Source organism: Prionailurus bengalensis, chromosome C2, assembly GCF_016509475.1.
Source record: "Prionailurus bengalensis isolate Pbe53 chromosome C2, Fcat_Pben_1.1_paternal_pri, whole genome shotgun sequence".
NCBI classification, from domain to species: domain Eukaryota; kingdom Metazoa; phylum Chordata; class Mammalia; order Carnivora; family Felidae; genus Prionailurus; species Prionailurus bengalensis.
This window is the reverse complement of record NC_057350.1, coordinates 71,607,916-71,627,148: the sequence shown is the minus strand read 5'-3', so window position 1 is coordinate 71,627,148 and position 19,233 is coordinate 71,607,916. Positions and strand designations below refer to the sequence as shown.

Genomic DNA, 19,233 nt, shown 5'->3' with positions numbered 1-19,233 from the left:
TTGTTCTTGTTCTTCTCATTTAGGAGGGTGCTAAGACTAGAATCTGAGACTCATGGCATGATAGTTGCCATAAATAATAGCGGCTTCATGGCTAGCCTAAAAAAACTATAGCTATTAAAACAGGATAAAAGAGGCCATTTAGCTTTACCCTTTCATTTTAGAGATGAAGCAGTTAAGATGCAGAAAACTTAAGTGACTTGCCCAAAGAGCCAGGAATCTTCTTGCCAGCAGAGCTCTTTTCCACCACATTGTAACTTGTGTTGCTGTACAGTATAGTCAGGCCATGGGAGAATATGAGTTGGTTATATTTTGGTTTGTTTATTAATGTTTATTTTTGAGATAGAGTATGAGTGGAGAAGGGCAGAGAGAGAGAGGGAGGGAGACACAGAATCTGAAGCAGCCTCCAGGTTCTAAGCTGTCAGCACAGAGCCGGAAGTGGGGCTCACACTCATGAACCGTGAGATGATGACCTGAGCCAAAGTCAGAAGCTTAACTGACTGAGCCATCCAGGTGCCTCTATATTTTGTTTTTTTAAATAATTATCACCTATCATGGCAATATTTACATGTAAACTGATACTGTATTTAGTACAACATATTAGCAGTGATCTAGAGGGTTAGGGCCGAAAATGAATAATACTAAGAAACACTAAAAAAAATGTGTCAAGAATTTTTTATAGTGTATCAGTCACAGATCTGTAACCATTTGCATTCATTTATATAAAATACAAATCTCTAAGAGCATATGTCCACAAAAAGATAAGCACAAGAATGTTCATGGCAGTTTTGTTGTAGCATGGATAAATAAATTATGGTATATTCATATAATTGAAAACTACAAGGCACTAAAAAAGAATATACTATTGTTACATGCAACAACATATATGAATATCACAGATCTAATGTTGAACAAAAGAAGTCAGTCCATTTGTGTAGTTTTTAAAAAAGAGCAATGATAAAGGATGAGTGGTTTTACTAGAAGGGCCAAGCTGTTAAATGACCTACAAGTTGAGAAGTTGAGTATAGATTGGAAAGAAGCACAAGAAAACCTTCTGGGGGTGCTTATACTGTTCCATATGTTTATCAGATTAGTGGTATATGGATGTGGAATTAAAAATTAATTAATCCTGGAGTGCCTGGGTGGCTCAGTCGGTTAAGTAGCTGACTCTTGGTTTTGGCTTAGGACATGATTTTGAGGTTTGTGAGATCAGGCTCCGCTTGATCTGTGCTGACAGTGTGGAGCCTGGTTGGGATTCTCCCTCTCTCTCTGCTCCACCCTCACCTCAAAAAAAAACCATTAATTCTTATACTTCAAATTTGTTTACTTTGTATATATTTTACTTTAATTACAGAGATCTCTATTAAAATAGCTAGAATTAAATATTGAAGCAGATAATACTTTATTCATCATATTTTTTAGAGTACATGTGAAAAAACAAATTCTAATTGGACATAGATATTTTCCTTCTTTAAATAGTTTGTGTTCATTTGGTGGTGTAGGAGGAGTCTGGTCTTTCCTAAGAATTTTGGTCTTTATGAGAGACATAAATGATGAGATAGGCATCACCTACATAGTGATGTAGTTAAGGAAGAAAGAGATACCCACACATAAGAACTTTTGTTAAGGGACACCTGGGTAGCTCAGGGGTTAAGCGTCCAACTCTTGATTTCGGCTGAGGTCATGATCTCACAGTTGTGAGATTGAGCCCCATGTTGGGCTCTGTGCTGAGTGTGGGACCTGCTTGGGATTCTCTCTCTCCCTCTCTCTTCCTTCCCCACTCATGGTCCTGCTCTCTCCCCCTCCCTCCCTCTCCCTCTCTCTTCCCCTCCTCCCCCTCAGTAAATAAATAAATATTTAAAAAGAACTATTGTTAAGCTCATAATTTGCGGTACTTTCTTGTATTCAGGATATTCCTCAAAAGCAGGAAATCTTACAGTATGAATGGAGATAATAGAATGATAGGAAATTCAGTTGATAGACACATGAAGAGTTGGATTTGTCCCTAAGCTGTTTATTTGGAGAAACTATTTGTCTTGAAATGTAGATGATGAAGAGAATATTTGGAGTTATTAATAAGGTAAAAGCTGTTTCCTTGCTGGCTTTGATCACTATGGATGTTTAAACATTACTTTGCTATGGAGAAAGATCAAAAGAATTAAAAATAGCATCTTCAAGGCATAGATAGATGAACAGATATATGGCAACATACACACACACACACACACACACACATATACACACACACAAATAAAACAAAATGTTAATTGTAGAATCGAAGTGAAGATTATTAGATCTGCAGGTGTGCTCTTTGCAGTTTTGTCAACATTTTGTATGTTTAAAATTTCCATAAAATAATAGTGGGAAAATATAGCCTTTTTCTATTCTGTTTTATTAGTGAAAATGAGAGATTCATAGGGTTGATGATTGAGGTAATCTAGGGGGAAAAAAAAGCCAGAAAAAAATGATATGGATTATGGGGAAAAATCAAAATTAATGTCCATTATAAATGATGTCATTATATCCCACCAATGATATATAAATGCTTACCAGTAGTGGATATTATAGATTTTTTTTTTTTAAGGCCAATCTGAGAGTAAAAGATGGTATCTTATACTTCTAGGACTACTACTGAGGTTTCAGCCATTTGAATTTCCTCTGTACTTGTATACAGCCTATTTATGTCTTTTGTCCAGTCCTGGGTTATTTTTCCTTTTCTAGTGATTTTGTAAGAGTACTTTATAATTGGGTGATAGTAATCCTTTTTCAAGTTTGTTGCAAATATTTGTCCCACTTAGTTATCTTATTTCGTTATAATATTTTTTTCATAGAAAAATTTAAAATTTTTATATCATTAAATTCATCTATTTTTTTCTTCTGTTGCTTGAGAAATTCCTGCCCTCCAATGATTATAAAAATATTCTCCTGTCTTCTAGTAAATTATTTCAATTTTTTGCATTCATAGCTTTTATTCATTTGGAATTTATTTTTGCTTCATGTATTTTGGGGTTCTTTTGTGAGGCATATATATGTTTATAACTTTTATATCTTCTGGCTGGATTGACCTTTTCATCATTATAGAACTTCCCTCTTTATTTCTACTAACAACTTTTGTTTTAAGGTCTATTTTGTCTGATACTGGTGTAGTCGTTCCAGCTCTCATTTGAGTACTGTTTGCATGGTATTATCTGTTTAATTCTTTTACATTCAACCTATTTGTGTCCTTGAGTCTGAACTGTGTTTCTTGTAGATAGAGTTGGATTATGGGGGCTGTTTTTAATGTGTTCTTCCAGTCACCCCCATTCTACCACCTCTGTAGTGGCTGCCAGGTTTGCTGGTTTTTACTGTGATTGCGGGCTGTTAGTTTTCAGGGCTGGCAAGGCATGGGAAAATGCCACAAAGCTTGCAGTTCTTACTGAGATTTATCTATTTTTTAAACAATTTTTTTGTTGTTTATTTTGAGAGAAAGTGTGTATGCAAGAGCGGGGGGGGGGGGCAGAGAGAGAGAGGGAGAGAGAGAATCCCAAGCAGGCTCCACACTAGCAGTGAGGGGCTCGATCTCATGATCATGACTTGAGCTGAAATCGAGTCGGACACTTGACTGACTGAGCCTCCCAGGCACTCCTATCCTTTTTTTTCTTTTAATACTTCCTGGATTGCTGAAAGCCTTTGTTAATTTCCAAAGTTCTGAAAAGTTGATTAGGCGTTTTGCCACTTTTCTCACTGCTTTCAAGAACAGAGAATTTTCAGAGGTCTGCCATCTTTGCTGACATCTTCTCGGAATTTATTTCTGTATATGGGATGAAATAGGGATTTAACTTTTTTCTAGATGGATAACCAGTGTTATATCACAGTTAATAAATAAATTGTACTTTCCCACTAAATTAAAATGCCATTTTTTTAAATGCCATTTTTTGTTGTTATTAAGTTTCCTTATGTGCTTGGATATGTCTCTGGACTTGCTTTTGTTTTATCCAAAATTTGTGTTAAAAGGGAGTAATTCATCATCATCTGAGCAAAGTATTAGCTTTGTGAACTTGAGAAGTTACTTCCTCTCTGTACTGTTCCATCTCTATCTGCACAATATTGATGATAATCTCATCAGGTTGTTGAAAAGATTAGAAAATGTTGTCATGTATGTTGCAGTATTTGGTATATAGTACACTCAAATATCTTAATTGCATATTGATGTTCATAAATACTTTCACTATTTAAAGCTGTGATGAATTTGCAAAATGACTGTCTTTTATTCTTTAATTGCAGTCTTGGATTATATCAATGGAGTGATAAAGTAGTTCGAAAGGTGGAGAGATTATGGAATGTTCGAGATAATAAGATAGTTCCTCACACTGTGTATCTTCTAGTAACACCTCGTGTTGTCGTATGTATTACCCAACTTCTTCATGTTTCATGAACCATCTACTCTTTTCATTTCTTATGGTCTTTTCTCTACTAATCATTATTGCTGAAGAACTTAAAAGTAAATTTCAGAGCCTGTAATAAGGAAACTAATATAAAGGCAGTACAGTAAAGCTACAAGCCAAGAGAAATCTGAAGAAATGGAAATTTGTCAATAACTCTCATGGCTCCATTCTACTTACTGCTTTAAGCCAATGTCCCTCTACTATGATACCTCTTAGGATGAATGGTACTATTTGTATAATTGCTGATCATTTCAATACTAGTCCATATTAGTCAAGGTTGTCCAAAGAAATAGAGCCAACAAAATGTGTTGCCCAAGAAATAGGGCTAGAAATGAGAGAGAGAGAAGAAAATTTATTTGAAAGAAATGGCTCGTGCAATTGGAGGTTTGGAGATTCCAAACTCTGATGGAGTAGGCTAGCAGGCTGGACACTCAGGGAAGAGTTGCATTTTGAGTCCAAGGGCAATAAGCTGGCAAAATTCCTTCTTGCTCAGGAAAAGTCAGTCTTTGTTCTATTAAGGCCTTCAACTGATTGGATGAGCCCTGTCTGTATTATGGAGGGTAATCTGCTTTACTTCAAGTCTACTAATTTAATTATTAATCTCACCCCAAAACACCCTTACTGAAACATTCAGAATAATGTTTGGTCAAATATCTGGGCACTGTGGCCTAGCCAAGCCAATGGTTAATAAAATTAACCACTAACTAATTTACCATTTAATTATTATTAAATTAACCATTTAATTAATAAAATTAACCATTCTACCCTCTTATTTTTTAAATAAACTCTACCCCCAGCATAGGGCTCAAATTCACAATCCTAGGATCAGAAGTTGCATGCTGTACTGACTGAGCCAGCCAGGTGCCCCTGCCTTGTGGATTTTTGCACTGTTCTTGGGATATTTCCTATCATTGAAAATTTCTTTTAAAAAAAATTCTTTTTTTTTTGAGCGTTTATTCATTTTTGAGAGACAGAGTGTGACTGGGGCAGGGGAAGAGAGAGAGGGAGACACTCCAATGCAGGTTCCAGGCTCTCAGCTGTCAGCACAGAGCCTGATGTGGGGCTCAAACTCACGAATGGAGAGGTGATGACCTGAGCCAAAGTTGGACACCCAACTGACTGAGCCACTCAGGGCACCCCTCCTGTCACTGGAAATTTCTAACTAAAGGACAGGAAAAAACAAATGAGCAAAATTGTATTTTAATGAAGAACTTACTTTTCTTCCAAGACTATATCTATAATAAGAGCAGTTGATCCCTTCATTGAAAACATTGTTGACATAATAGTTATAAATGGCAATCGTGTTAGTCTATAGTTTTTTTGAAATATATGTGACAAAATCTTCAAATAGAGGAAAAAATGTTAAGAGAATTTACTAGCAGAGGAATGTAATAGTATCAAAATATATTTAATTACATTAAAAACCATATTTTTAAAAGATGTTTTCACTTCTCACCAAAGTAATTCTTTAATGGCTACTTTACCATATCTATGTTATAGACTCTGCCATTATTATATTGTACTTTTGTAGGGTTTATTTTTTTTTTTTTTCTGATTCTTAGGATGAAGCGCGAAAACATTTTAACTGTCCAATTCTGGAGGGAATGGAACTCGAAAATCAAGGTGGCATGGGCACTGAACTCAACCATTGGGAAAAGCGGTTATTAGAGGTCAGTTTATTTTAAAATTTTACTAGGCATTTTTTCTTTAATGAAAGAAATTCTTTTTTAATAAAAGTAATTTTTTTATTTTTATGTTTTATTTTTGAGAAAGAGAGAGAGCGTGCACATGCAACCTGGGGTGGTGCAGAGAGAGAGGGAGAGAGAGAATTCCAAGCAGGCTCTGCACTGTCAGCACAGAGCCCATCTTGGGGCCAGATATCACAAACTGTGAGATCATGAACTGAGCCAAAATCAGGTGTCGGTCCCTTAACTGACTGAGCCCCCCCAGTTGCCCCTTTTTTCTCTTAACAAGCAGTTTCTCATTAATAAGTTCCAATCAGTAGTGAGCTAGAATGAATGTTAACTGACCTCCTTGGGTTGTTTTTGTTTTGTTTGGTTAACTCCTTGCCTCTTTTTAAAACTCCAGTGTTTGATAGGCAGCCACTAAAATAAATCCTCCCCCTCTTTTCAACTTCCCTTTCTTTTCCATTAGGTGAACTCTATGTAAACCGAAAAACATTTGGTAACTTAAAGTTTCTTTTCCGCTTCAGCTCTCCAGACCCACTTTTTAGATGTAATCACTATTTTTTTTTTTAATGTTTATTTATTTTTGAGATCGTACAGGCGAGAGAGGGGCAGAGAGAGGGAGATAGAGGATCCAAAGCAGGCTCTGCACTGACAGCAGCGAGCCCGATGTAGGGCTTGAACTCATGAACCACAAGATCATGACCTGAGCTGAAGTCTGATGCTCAACCAGTTGAGCCACCCAGGTGCCCCTAGATGTAATCACTATTTAAGTTTTTTGTATATGCTTCAAGGAATGTTATGTATATGTAGAGATGCACACACTAACACACAGGTTTTTCATTAAATGAATTCATATGTTAATGAACAATTTTCCACTTCATAATATATCTTAGACATTTTTCCAAGCAGTACAGGTGCTCCTGATGTAATGCAGTGTATGCTTTCCTAAAAAGCCTCTTCAAAATTGAACCCTAAAAATAAGACTCATGGGAAAAACAAATACCATGCCACTAACAAAAGCAGTAAGTCACAATAAAGTGCTAGCTCAATTTTAAGCATATTTCCAGTAAATAAACTCCTTTATTTACTCTAATATTTCTTTACCTTAAACAACAACAAAAAGCAATGGTAGTTGGAACAGAGACTAAATTGAGTAATGGGGACAAGAGCAAAATGTACAAAATTAGAATCATGCAATAAGCACTTCTAAGAGCCTCTGGCCATATTGAACCAAGTAGAAGAACACGGAGTAAATGGGTATCATGCACAGCGTTCCTCTGTTGCTATCTTCAGCTGTCTTAGTGTACTTTATATTTAACTGCTGTTGCTCCATTGCACAAAATATTAAAATCCAGGGATAAGTCATTATAAACCAACATGATTCGTTATATGAATGTAACAACAGTCCTGTGTTAATGAACAACTGTGTTTTAAATTTTTTATTTTATTTATGTCTTAAGATTTTATTTTTGGGGCGCCTGGGTGGCGCAGTCGGTTGAGCGTCCGACTTCAGCCAGGTCGCGATCTCGCGGTCCGTGGGTTCGAGCCCCGCGTCGGGCTCTGGGCTGATGGCCCAGAGCCTGGAGCCTGTTTCCAATTCTGTGTCTCCCTCTCTCTCTGCCCCTCCCCCGTTCATGGTCTGTCTCTCTCTGTCCCAAAAATAAACAAACTTTGGAAAAAAAAAAAAATTAAAAAAAAAAAAAAGATTTTATTTTTAAGTAATCTCTGCACCCAATGTGGGGCTTGAACTTATAATGCCCAGATCAAGAGTCACACATTCTACCATGAGCCAGCCAGCCACTTTAAAATTTATTATTTTAAAAATGTTGTGATGAGCACTTTATTTATATCTGTGATATCTTTCAGGAGTGGCATTTCAGTGGGTATTCTTAGGTTCAACTAAACATGCCTTCAAACTCACAAGACCTAACAAGCGTCATTGAAAAAACATTTACTTGGAAAGATACAAGACACAGCATGCCAGCATGATAGAAGTCAGGCATTTTTTTTGTGCTCCACACCACAGTCTAGGGGCTGTCATTCATGCCTCTCTCCCTCTGCGTTCCAGCTCAAATATAGGAGCAGAAGGCCATACGGGGGGGGGGGGGGGGTGCAAGAACCAGCCTGGCTTAGAAGTACTATGTCTCAAATAAAGACTAATATATTTATTTTTAACAGTTCCATAGACATAACTTCTAGATCTCTGTAAGTGACATCCCCATAAGAATCTGTGCACATGGGGATGTTCCAAGCTATGGCTTACCAACAGGTATTCATGTTCATTTACCAAGTCCATCATTTACTGTGATGTCTTGAGGCATCACACCACTGTTGGCCTGGTGACACAGTTGACATTCCACCTTTTTTAGGTTTCCAGGAGAGCAGAACTAGGAAGTTAACTCAAGGTCAGATGTATTTACATAGAAATAGAAAAGATAGGGGTGCCTGGGTGACTCAGTTTGTTAAGCATCCAACCTTGGCTCAGGTCATGATCGTGTGGTTCGTGAGTTTGAGCCCCATGTCGGGCTCTGTGCTGACAGCTCAGAGGCTGGAGCCTGCATCAGATTCTGTGTCTCCCTCCCTGTCTGCCCCTTGCCTGCTCGTGCTCTGTCTCTCTCTGTCCCAAAAATAAACATTAAAAAAATTTTTAAAAAAGAGAAAGATAAATCCCTGGAAATGGAATTTCTAGCTCAGAGAGAGAGAGAGAGAGAGAGAGAGAGAGAGAGAGAGTGTGTGTGTGTGTGTGTGTATTTTTAAGCTTATATACAAGTTAGCAAAATTACAAAGGAGTGAAATTAATGCTTCTGCTGACCATTCTTATCCAGGTGACCACAAAATAATAGTGATGGAAATTTATGGAAGACACATTACACTTGTTTCTCCCATGGGACTTTTAGTTCTTTTATTTTCCTTAAGCAATTTTCCCAAGTGATTCTCTTAAGAAAACTGTAGATTGACCAGACATGAAAATTTATTTATTTTTGCAGTAGAAACGTGAGAGTATTAATTTCATTAATGGTTGCCTTTCTCTGAAATCAACTTTGTATCCTTGAACTATTTTTTTTAGTGATATTAAAGTACTTGAGGTGACCATCCAGTATTCAACATAAGGATTTGAAGAATAATCAGAGCTGCTGTAGGAATTACATGATATGAATTAAAACACTGGGTAGACAGTAGACTTTGATGGCATTTTAGGTCCCTCGTGCAACTTCTTTGATCCTATGATTCTGTGATACTTGTTTTATATATTGATGTGTATTTCTGTGATCATAAGGTTGAAGGTTATAAAAGCGTTTTTTTTTTTTTTTTTTTTAATTAAATTCAGGTCAATATTCACCCCCTCTAATATTCTGTGGGCATCTGTCTCAACCACTCACTTTACTTTGTCTAGATATTATAATATTTTTACAGCATTTCTGCTTATGTATAGTTATTTTCATATTCATCAGAGTTCTAAATGCTGGTTGTCTGCCATTTCTGGGAAATTGTACATAATATAGTCATTTAAGGCAGAAAGCAGATTTTGCTTTAAGCTTCAGTCTTGTCATGATAGATAGATAGATAGGTAGATACATAGATACATAAATTAATTAAGGAAGGCTTATTTATTTCACTACTTGAAGTGAATAAGTGAGCCTCTCACACTTGAGACATTTTACATATACGTCAAAGTAATCATGGAAATTATTGGGAGTTTCAAGACATCTGGCCTTCTAATTTAAAATCTTTTGATTTTCAGAATGAAGCAATGACTGGTTCTCACACCCAGAACCGAGTCTTCTCTCGAATCACTCTGGCATTAATGGAGGACACTGGGTAAGACAGCTGTAAGAATGTTATATGACATTAATATTAGCTTAAGAAAATACATTTTACATTGAAGTAAAATAAAATAGTCTTTGAATTTTATTTAGCTCTCATTACCTATAGCAATTCCATTCATTCATTCAATAAATGGGGCCCTGAGGTATAGTAGCGAATAGAACAGAATTCCAGGCATTATGAGATTTATTTCTAATACGTAGAGGCCATGCTAATATAAAGGAAAGACTAATCTGGACAAGTTTTTAAAATTATAAATGAAATTGATAATGTATATATTCTTAGTTTTTAAACTTTATTTTGAGAGAGAGCACACAAGTGCATGTGCGAGAGTTGGGAAGGAGCAAAAAGAGAGGGTGAGAAAGAATCTCAGGCAGGTTCGGTGTTGTCAGAGCAGAGCCCGACGTGGGGCTCAATCCGACAAACCATGAGATCATGACCTGAGCTGAAATCAAGAGTCAGACACCTAATCGACTGAGCCATCCAGGCACCCCGAGAACCCTGGTTTTTTATTTAAAGCAGTAGAACTTTCTAGGGCACCTGAGTAGCTCAGTCAGTTGAGCGTCCAACCCTTGATTTCAGCTCAGGTCATGATCCCAGGGTGGTGGGATCGAGTCCTTCTCAGGGAGTTCCTCGTTGGGCTCCCTGCTGAGTGTGGAGCTTGCTTGGGATCCTTTCTATCTGCCCCTCCCCTGTTCATGGACACAACTCACACAGGCACATGCCCCAAAACACACTCTCCCTCCCTCCCTCTCTCTCTCTCTCTCAAAATAGATAAATAAACTTAAAAAAAAAAAAGCAGTAGAACTTTCTGGTAAAGCCGTAGAATACTGTATTTTATTTTATTTTTTATTTTATTTTTATTATTTTTTGTTTATGAGAGAGAGAGAGAGAGAGAGAGAGAGAGAGAGAGAGACAGAGCATGAGTAGGAGAGGGGCAGAGAGAGAGGGAGATAGAGTCTGAAGCAGGCTCCAGACTCTGAGCTGTCAGCACAGAGCCTGATGTGGGGCTCTAACTCACAAACCGAGAGATCATAACCTGAGCCAAAGTCGGATCCTTAACCAACTGAGCCACCCAGGTGCTCCTATTTTAAAATTTTAATTAGAGAGCACATGTGTGCATGTGTGCACACAAGCAGGGGAGGGGCAGAGGGGGAGAGAGAAAATCTTTTTTTTTTTAAGTTTATTTATTTTGAGATAGCACATGCACAAGGGTACAGGAGGGGCAGAGAGAGAGAGAGAGGGAGAGAAAGAATCACAAGCAGGCTTCATGCTGTCAGTGCAGAGCCCCACTGTGGCTCAAACTGTTGAACTGTATGAGATCATGACTTGAGCTGATATCAACAGTCAGACACTCAACCCACTCAGCCACCCAGGTGCCTTGGAATACTGTTTTTAAATGACTCCAGTTGGAGTCTTTGTCTCTGTGGGTTCCTGAGTCCTTTTGGCAAGATTCATTAGTTGGTTTTTTGTTTTTTGTTTTTTATGTTATTTTTATTTATTGTGAGAAAGAGCAAAATGAGGGAGGGGCAGAGAGAGAAAGAAAATCCCAAGCAGGCTACATGCTAATAGCACAGAGCCCGACATGGGGCTCAATTCCTGCATGACCCATGAGATTATGACCTGAGCCGAAATCAAGAGTTGAACACTTAACCAACTGAGCCACCCAGGCGCCCCAAGTCTCATTGCTTTTTGATAGCTTCCTTCCTTACTTCCTTTTTTCTGTATAGCAGGATGTGCCAGGCTAATAAGCATACACCCTGTCCTAGATTTGGGCATCAGCTAATCTTCCAAGGAGCACTAGTTCCATTTAATGGGGAATAGCTTTTAGAAACCACAACCTAGGCACTGTGTTCATTGCTGCTAGGTTATTGGTGCTTCTCTTAGCTTTTAGTGGGCCAAGTTGGGAAATTCATATTTTTGAAAAAAAAAAAAAAAAAAAAAGACTGGATTTCTTTTAGTATCATTATAACTCTTTCCCATTTATCCTTGAGCAAACAATGGCCAGCAAAAGTGGTCCTGTTGCTCTGTTTAACAATTTATTTATAGCCCTTTTATAAAACATGCTAATTTCATTAAGATACTCATAGTTTGCAGTGAGGGGAAGATGGCGGAGTAGGAGGACCTTGGGCTCACCACGTCCTGCGGATCACTTAGATTCCACCCACACCTGCCTAAATAACCCAGAAAACCACCAGAAGACTAGCAGAACGGATGCTCCGGAGCCAAGATTAGACGAGAGGCCCACGGAAGAGGGTAGGAAGGGCAGAGAGGTGGTGCACGCTACACGGACTGGCAGGAGGGAGCCGGGGCAGAGGGGCAGCCCGCCGGCAAAGCAGAGCCCCCAAGTCTGGCTGGCAAAAGCGGAGGGGCCGGAGGGAGTGTGTTCTGACAGCAAGCGGGACTTAACATCTGGAAGATTATAAATTAACAGCTCTGCTTGGAGAGCCGGAAGGCTGGAGGACAACGGGAGGGAGAGTTGTTGAGCCCTGGATGACAGAGCGCAGCGTGGCAGGGAACAAAGGTGCTCGCCAGCGCCATCTCCCTTGCCCATCCCCCATCCAAAATCCCAAAGGGAACCCGTTCCTGTCAGGGAACTTGCTTGCACCACCCAAAGACCCAATGTTGTGCTTCTGAGGATCCATCCCTCCGGTGGCAGGTCTGACTCCCTCTGGTGCCGCAGGGCCCCTCCCGAAGTGGATCACCGAAGGAAAATCGAGCTGAGCCTGCCCCTCCCACCCGCGTGTACCTTGCCGATCCACCCCAGCTAATATGCCAGATCCCCAGCACCACAAGCCTGGTAGTGTGCAAGTAGCCCAGAGGGGCCACACCACCCCACAGTGAATCCCACCCCTAGAGAAGGGAACAGAGGTCTGACTGTGTCCCCTAGAGAAGGGAACACACCAGTCTGACTGTGGCCCCAGCGGTGGGCTGGTGGCAGACATCAGGTCTGACTGCGGCCCTGCCCACCAACGCAAGTTATTCAAGACAGCACAGGGGAAGTGCCCCGCAGTTCCGCACCACTCCAGGGACTATCCAAAATGATGAAACGGAAGAATTCCCCTCAAAAAAACCTCAGGAACTAACAACAGCTAACGAACTGATCAAAAATGATTTAAACAATATAACAGAAAGTAAATTTAGAATAATAGTCATAAAATTAATCGCTGGGCTTGAAAACAGTATAAAGGACAGCAGAGAATCTCTTGCTACAGAGATCAAGGGACTAAGGAACAGCCAGGAGGAGCTAAAAATGCTATTAATGAGCTGCAAAATAAAACGGAGACGACCACAGCTTGGATTGAAGAGGCAGAGGAGAGAATAGGTGAACTAGAAGATAAAATTATGGAAAAAGAAGAAGCTGAGAAAAAGATTAAAAAATCCAGGAGTATGAGGGGAAAATTAGAGAACTAAGTGATGCACTAAAGAGAAATAATCTATGCATAATTGGTATTCCAGAGGAGGAAGAGAGAGGGAAAGGTGCTGAAGGTGTACTTGAAGAAATAATAGCTGAGAACTTTCCTGATCTGGGGAAGGAAAAAGGCATTGAAATCCAAGAGGCACAGAGCATTCCCTTCAGTCGTAACCTGAATCGATCTGCACGACATATCATAGTGAAACTGGCAAAATACAAGGAAAATTCTGAAAGCAGCTAGGGATAAATGTGCTCTAACATATAAAGGGAGACCGATAAGACTCATGACGGATCTCTCTACTGAAACTTGGCAGGCCAGAAAGGAATGGCAGGAAATCTTCAATGTGATGAACAGAAAAAATATGCAGCCAAGAATCATCTATCCAGCAAATCTGTCATTTAGAATAGAAGGAGAGATAAAGATCTTTCCAAACAAACATAAACTGAAGGAATTCATCACCACTAAACCAGCCCTACAAGAGATCCTAAGGGGGATCCTGTGAGACAAAGTACCAGAGACATTGCTACAAGCATGAAACCTACAGACATCACACTGAATGTAAATGGACTAGCTGCGCCAACCAAAAGACATAGGGTATCAGAATGGATAAAAAAACAAGACCCATTTATTTGCTGTCTACAAGAGACTCATTTCAGACCTGAGGACACCTTCAGATTGAAAGTGAGGGGATGGAGAACTATCTTTCATGCTACTGGAAGTCAAAAGAGAGCTGGAGTAGCCATACTTATATCAGACAAACTAGACTTTATTTTTTTTCAACGTTTTTTTATTTATTTTTGGGACAGAGAGAGACAGAGCATGAACGGGGGAGGGGCAGAGAGAGAGGGAGACACAGAATTGGAAACAGGCTCCAGGCTCCGAGCCATCAGCCCAGAGCCTGTCGTGGGGCTTGAACTCACGGACCACGAGATCGTGACCTGGCTGAAGTCGGACGCTTAACCGACTGCGCCACCCAGGCGCCCCTGGACAAACTAGACTTTAAATTAAAGGCTGTAACAAGAGATGAAGCAGGGCATTATATAATAATTACAGGGTCTATCCATCAGGAAGAGCTAACAATTATAAATGTCTATGCGCCAAATACGGGAGCCCCCAAATATATAAAACAATTACTCACAAATGTAAGCAACCTTACTGATAAGAATGTGGTAATTGCAGGGGACTTTAACACCCCACTTACAACAATGGATAGATCATCTAGACACATGGTCAGTAAAGAAACAAGGGCCCTGAATGATACATTGGATCAGATGGACTTGACATATATTTAGAACTCTGCATCCCAAAGCAACAGAATATACTTTCTTCTCGAGTGCACATGGAACATTCTCCAAGATAGGTCACATACTGGGTCACAAAACAGCCCTTCATAAGTATACAAGAATTGAGATCATACCATGCATACTTTTGGACCACAATGCTATGAAGCTTGAAATCAACCACAGGAAAAAGTCTGGAAAACCTCCAAAAACATGGAGGTTAAAGAACATCCTACTCAAGAATGAATGGGTCAACCAGGCAATTAGAGAAGAAATTAAAAAATATATGGAAACAAACGAAAATGAAAATACAACAATGCAAACGCTTTGGGATGCAGCGAAGGCAGTCCTGAGAGGAAAATACACTGCAATCCAGGCCTATCTCAAGAAACAAGAAAAATCCCAAATACAAAATCTAACAAAACACCTAAAGGAAATAGAAGCAGAGCAGCAAAGACACCCCAAACCCAGCAGAAGAAGAGAAATAATAAAGATCAGAGCAGAAATAAACAATATAGAATCTAAAAAAACTGCAGAGCAGATCAATGAAACCAAGAGTTGGTTTTTTGAAAAAATAAACAAAATTGATAAACCTCTAGCCAGGCTTCTCAAAAAGAAAAGGGAGATGACCCAAATAGATAAAATCATGAATGAAAATGGAATTGTTACAACCAATCCCTCAGAAATACAAGCAATTATCAGGGAATACTATGAAAAACTATATGCCAACAAACTGGACAACCTGGAAGAAATGGACAAACTCCTAAACACCCACACACTTCCAAAACTCAATCAGGAGGAAATAGGAAGCTTGAACAGACCCATAACCAGCGAAGAAATTGAATCAGTTATCAAAAATCTCCCAACAAATAAGAGTCCAGGACCAGATGGCTTCCCAGGGGAGTTCTACCAGACGTTTAAAGCAGAGATAATACCTATCCTTCTCAAGCTATTCCAAAAAATAGAAAGGGAAGGAAAACTTCCAGACTCATTCTATGAAGCCAGTATTACTTTGATTCCTAAACCAGACAGAGACCCAGTAAAAAAAGAGAACTACAGGCCAATATCCCTGATGAATATGGATGCAAAAATTCTCAATAAGATACTAGCAAGTCGAATTCAACAGCTTATAAAAAGAATTCTTCACCATGATCAAGTGGGATTCATTCCTGGGATGCAGGGCAGGTTCAACATTCACAAATCAATCAACGTGATACATCACATTAATAAAAGAAAAGATAAGAACCATATGATGCTGTCAATCGATGCAGAAAAAGCATTTGACAAAATTCAGCATCCTTTCTTAATAAAAACCCTCGAGAAAGTCGGGATAGAAGGAACATACTTAAACATCATAGAAGCCATTTATGAAAAGCTCTCAGCTAATATCATCCTCAGTGGGGAAGAACTGAGAGCTTTCCCCCTGAGATCAGGAACACAACAGGGATGTCCACTCTCACCGCTGTTGTTTAACACAGTGTTGGAAGTGCTAGCATCAGCAATCAGACAACAAAAGGAAATCAAAGGCATCAAAATTGGCAAAGATGAAGTCAAGCTTTCACTTTTTGCAGATGACATGATATTATACATGGAAAATCCAATAGACTCCACCAAAAGTCTGCTAGAACTGATACATGAATTCAGCAAAGTCGCAGGATGCAAAATCAATGTACAGAAATCAGTTGCATTCTTATGCAGAAAGACAAATAAACTGTCCCCATTCACAGTTGCACCAAGAAGCATAAAATACCTAGGAATAAATCTAACCAAAGATGTAAAAGATCTGTATGCTGAAAACTATAGAAAGCTTATGAAGGAAATTGAAGAAGATATAAAGAAATGGAAAAACATTCCGTGCTCATGGGTTGGAAGAATAAATATTGTCAAAATGTCAATACTACCCAAAGCTATCTACACATTCAATGCAATCCCAATCAAAATTGCACCAGCATTCTTCTCAAAGCTAGAACAAGCAATCCTAAAATTCATATGGAACCACAAAAGGCCCCGAATGGCCAAAGTAATTTTGAAGAAGAGCAAAGCAGGAGGTATCACAATCCCAGACTTTAGCCTCTAGTACAAAGCTGTAATCATCAAGACAGCATGGTATTGGCACAAAAACAGACACATAGACCAGTGGAATAGAATAGAAACCCCAGAACTAGACCCACGAAAGTATGGCCAACTCATCTTTGACAAAGCAGGAAAGAATATCCAATGGAAAAAAGACAGTCTCTTTAACAAGTGGTGCTGGGAGAACTGGACAGCAACATGCAGAAGGTTGAAACTAGACCACTTTCTTACACCATTCACAAAAATAAACTCAAAATGGATAAAGGACCTGAATGTGAGACAGGAAACCATCAAAACCCTAGAGGAGAAAGCAGGAAAAGACCTCTCTGACCTCAGCCGCAGCAATTTCTTACTTGACACATCCCCAAAGGCAAGGGAATTAAAAGCAAAAATGAACTACTGGGACCTCATGAAGATAAAAAGCTTCTGCACAGCACAGGAAACAATCAACAAAACTAAAAGGCAAGGAACGGAATGGGAAAAGATATTTGCAAATGACATATCGGACAAAGGGCTAGTATCAAATCTATAAAGAGCTCACCAAGCTCCACACCCGAAAAACAAATAACCCAGTGAAGAAATGGGCAGAAAACATGAATAGACACTTCTCTAAAGAAGACATCCAGATGAAAAAAAAAAAAATTAAAAAAAAAAAAAGGGGGCGCCTGGGTGGCACAGTCGGTTAAGCGTCCGACTTCAGCCAGGTCACGATCTCGCGGTCCGTGAGTTCGAGCCCCGCGTCAGGCTCTGGGCTGATGGCTCGGAGCCTGGAGCCTGTTTCCGATTCTGTGTCTCCCTCTCTCTCTGCCCCTCCCCCGTTCATGCTCTGTCTCTCTCTGTCCCAAAAATAAATAAACGTTGAAAAAAAAATTAAAAAAAAAAAAAAAAAAAGGAAGACATCCAGATGGCCAACAGGCACATGAAAAGATGCTCAACATTGCTCCTCCTCAGGGAAATACAGATCAAAACCACACTCAGGTATCACCTCACGCCAGTCAGAGTTGCCAAAATGAACAAAACATGAGACTGTAGATGCTAGAGAGGATGTGGAGAAATGGGAACCCTCTTGCACTGTTGGTGGGAATGCAAACTGGTGCAGCCACTCTGGGAAACAGTGTGGAGGTTCCTCTAAAAATTAAAAATAGACCTACCCTATGACCCAGCAGTAACACTGCTAGGAATTTACCCAAGGGATACAGGAGTACTGGTGCATAGGGGCACTTGTACCCCATTGTTTATCGCAACACTCTCAACAATAGCCAAATTGTGGAAAGAGCCTACATGTCCATCAACTGATGAATGGATTAAGAAATTGTGGTTTATATACACAATGGAGTACTACGTGGCAATGAGAAAGAATGAAATATGGCCCTTTGTAGCAACATGGATGGAACTGGAGAGTGTGATGCTAAGTGAAATAAGCCATACAGAGAAAGACAGATACCATATGTTTTCACTCTTATGTGGATCCTGAGAAACTTAACAGGAACCCATGGGGGAGGGGAAGGAAAAAAAAAAAAAGAGGTTAGAGTGGGAGAGAGCCAAAGCATAAGAGACTCTTAAAAACTGAGAACAAACTGAGGGTTGATGGGAGATGGGAGGGAGAGGGGGGTAGGTGATGGGTATTGAAGAGGGCATCATTTGGGATGAGCACTGGGTGTTGTATGGAAACCAATTTGACAATAAATTTCATACATTAAAAAAAAAAAAGATACTCAGGTTACACAAACACTGTGGAGTGTGAGAGTCACTAATGAAATCATGGCACTGGCAAATTTTATAGCACTTTTCCTTTTTCTGGGGCAACACAATAACAAAATGGGCTAGATGTTTCTAAATATCTGGCAATATTTAAAGTTAAAGACATGGAAATTAATTTTTATCCATAAGACTTCATTGTAGATTAACTAAGTTGTTTCAGTAGAAAACTTTTTTATTTATCCATCCAGAAACCTGGGAATCATCCTTGAAAACTTCCTCTCCCCACCTCTCACATCCATCCTGACCTGAGCCAAAATCAAGAGTCGGACGCTTAACCAACTGAGCCATCCAGATGCCTCAGGGACATAGTTTTTGAGGGGTGATGTAAATGTTCTAAAATTAGATATAGGTATGCCTTAGAGAAATATCAGGTTTGGCTCCAGACCACCGCAATAAAGCAAGTCAAATGAATTTTTTTGTTTCCTAGTGCATATAAAAGTTATGTTTACACTATACCACACTCTGTTAAGTGTGCAGTCGCATCATGTCTAATATAAACAATGTACATACCATTTTTGTTTTTTTAAAAGTTATCTCTACACCCAACATGGGGCTTGAATTTGCCACCCCAGGATCAAGAGTGCATGCTCTACTCTATTCTACTCACTGAGCCAACCAGGTACCCCACGATGTACATACTGTAATTTGAAAATAGTTCATTGGGGTGCCTGGGTGGCTCAGTTGGTTAAGCGTCTGACTTCAGCTTCAGGTCATCAACTTACAGTTCATGGGTTCAAGCCCCCCCACTGGGCTCTGCACAGGGGTGAGG

General features: G+C 39.4%; 1 protein-coding gene across 3 annotated transcripts in view; it reads left to right on the top strand.

Moving 5' to 3' along the window:
- The window catches only part of LMLN (leishmanolysin like peptidase), an 85,353-nt gene that overhangs the window by 31,145 nt on the left and 34,975 nt on the right, over nt 1–19,233 (top strand). For all 3 annotated transcript variants that reach the window (XM_043594425.1, XM_043594426.1, XM_043594427.1), the window contains exons 9-11: nt 4,261–4,378; nt 5,984–6,091; nt 9,852–9,928. In XM_043594425.1, coding sequence (XP_043450360.1) covers nt 4,261–4,378; nt 5,984–6,091; nt 9,852–9,928 — 303 coding nt within the window. The remainder of the gene's footprint in view (nt 1–4,260; nt 4,379–5,983; nt 6,092–9,851; nt 9,929–19,233) is intronic.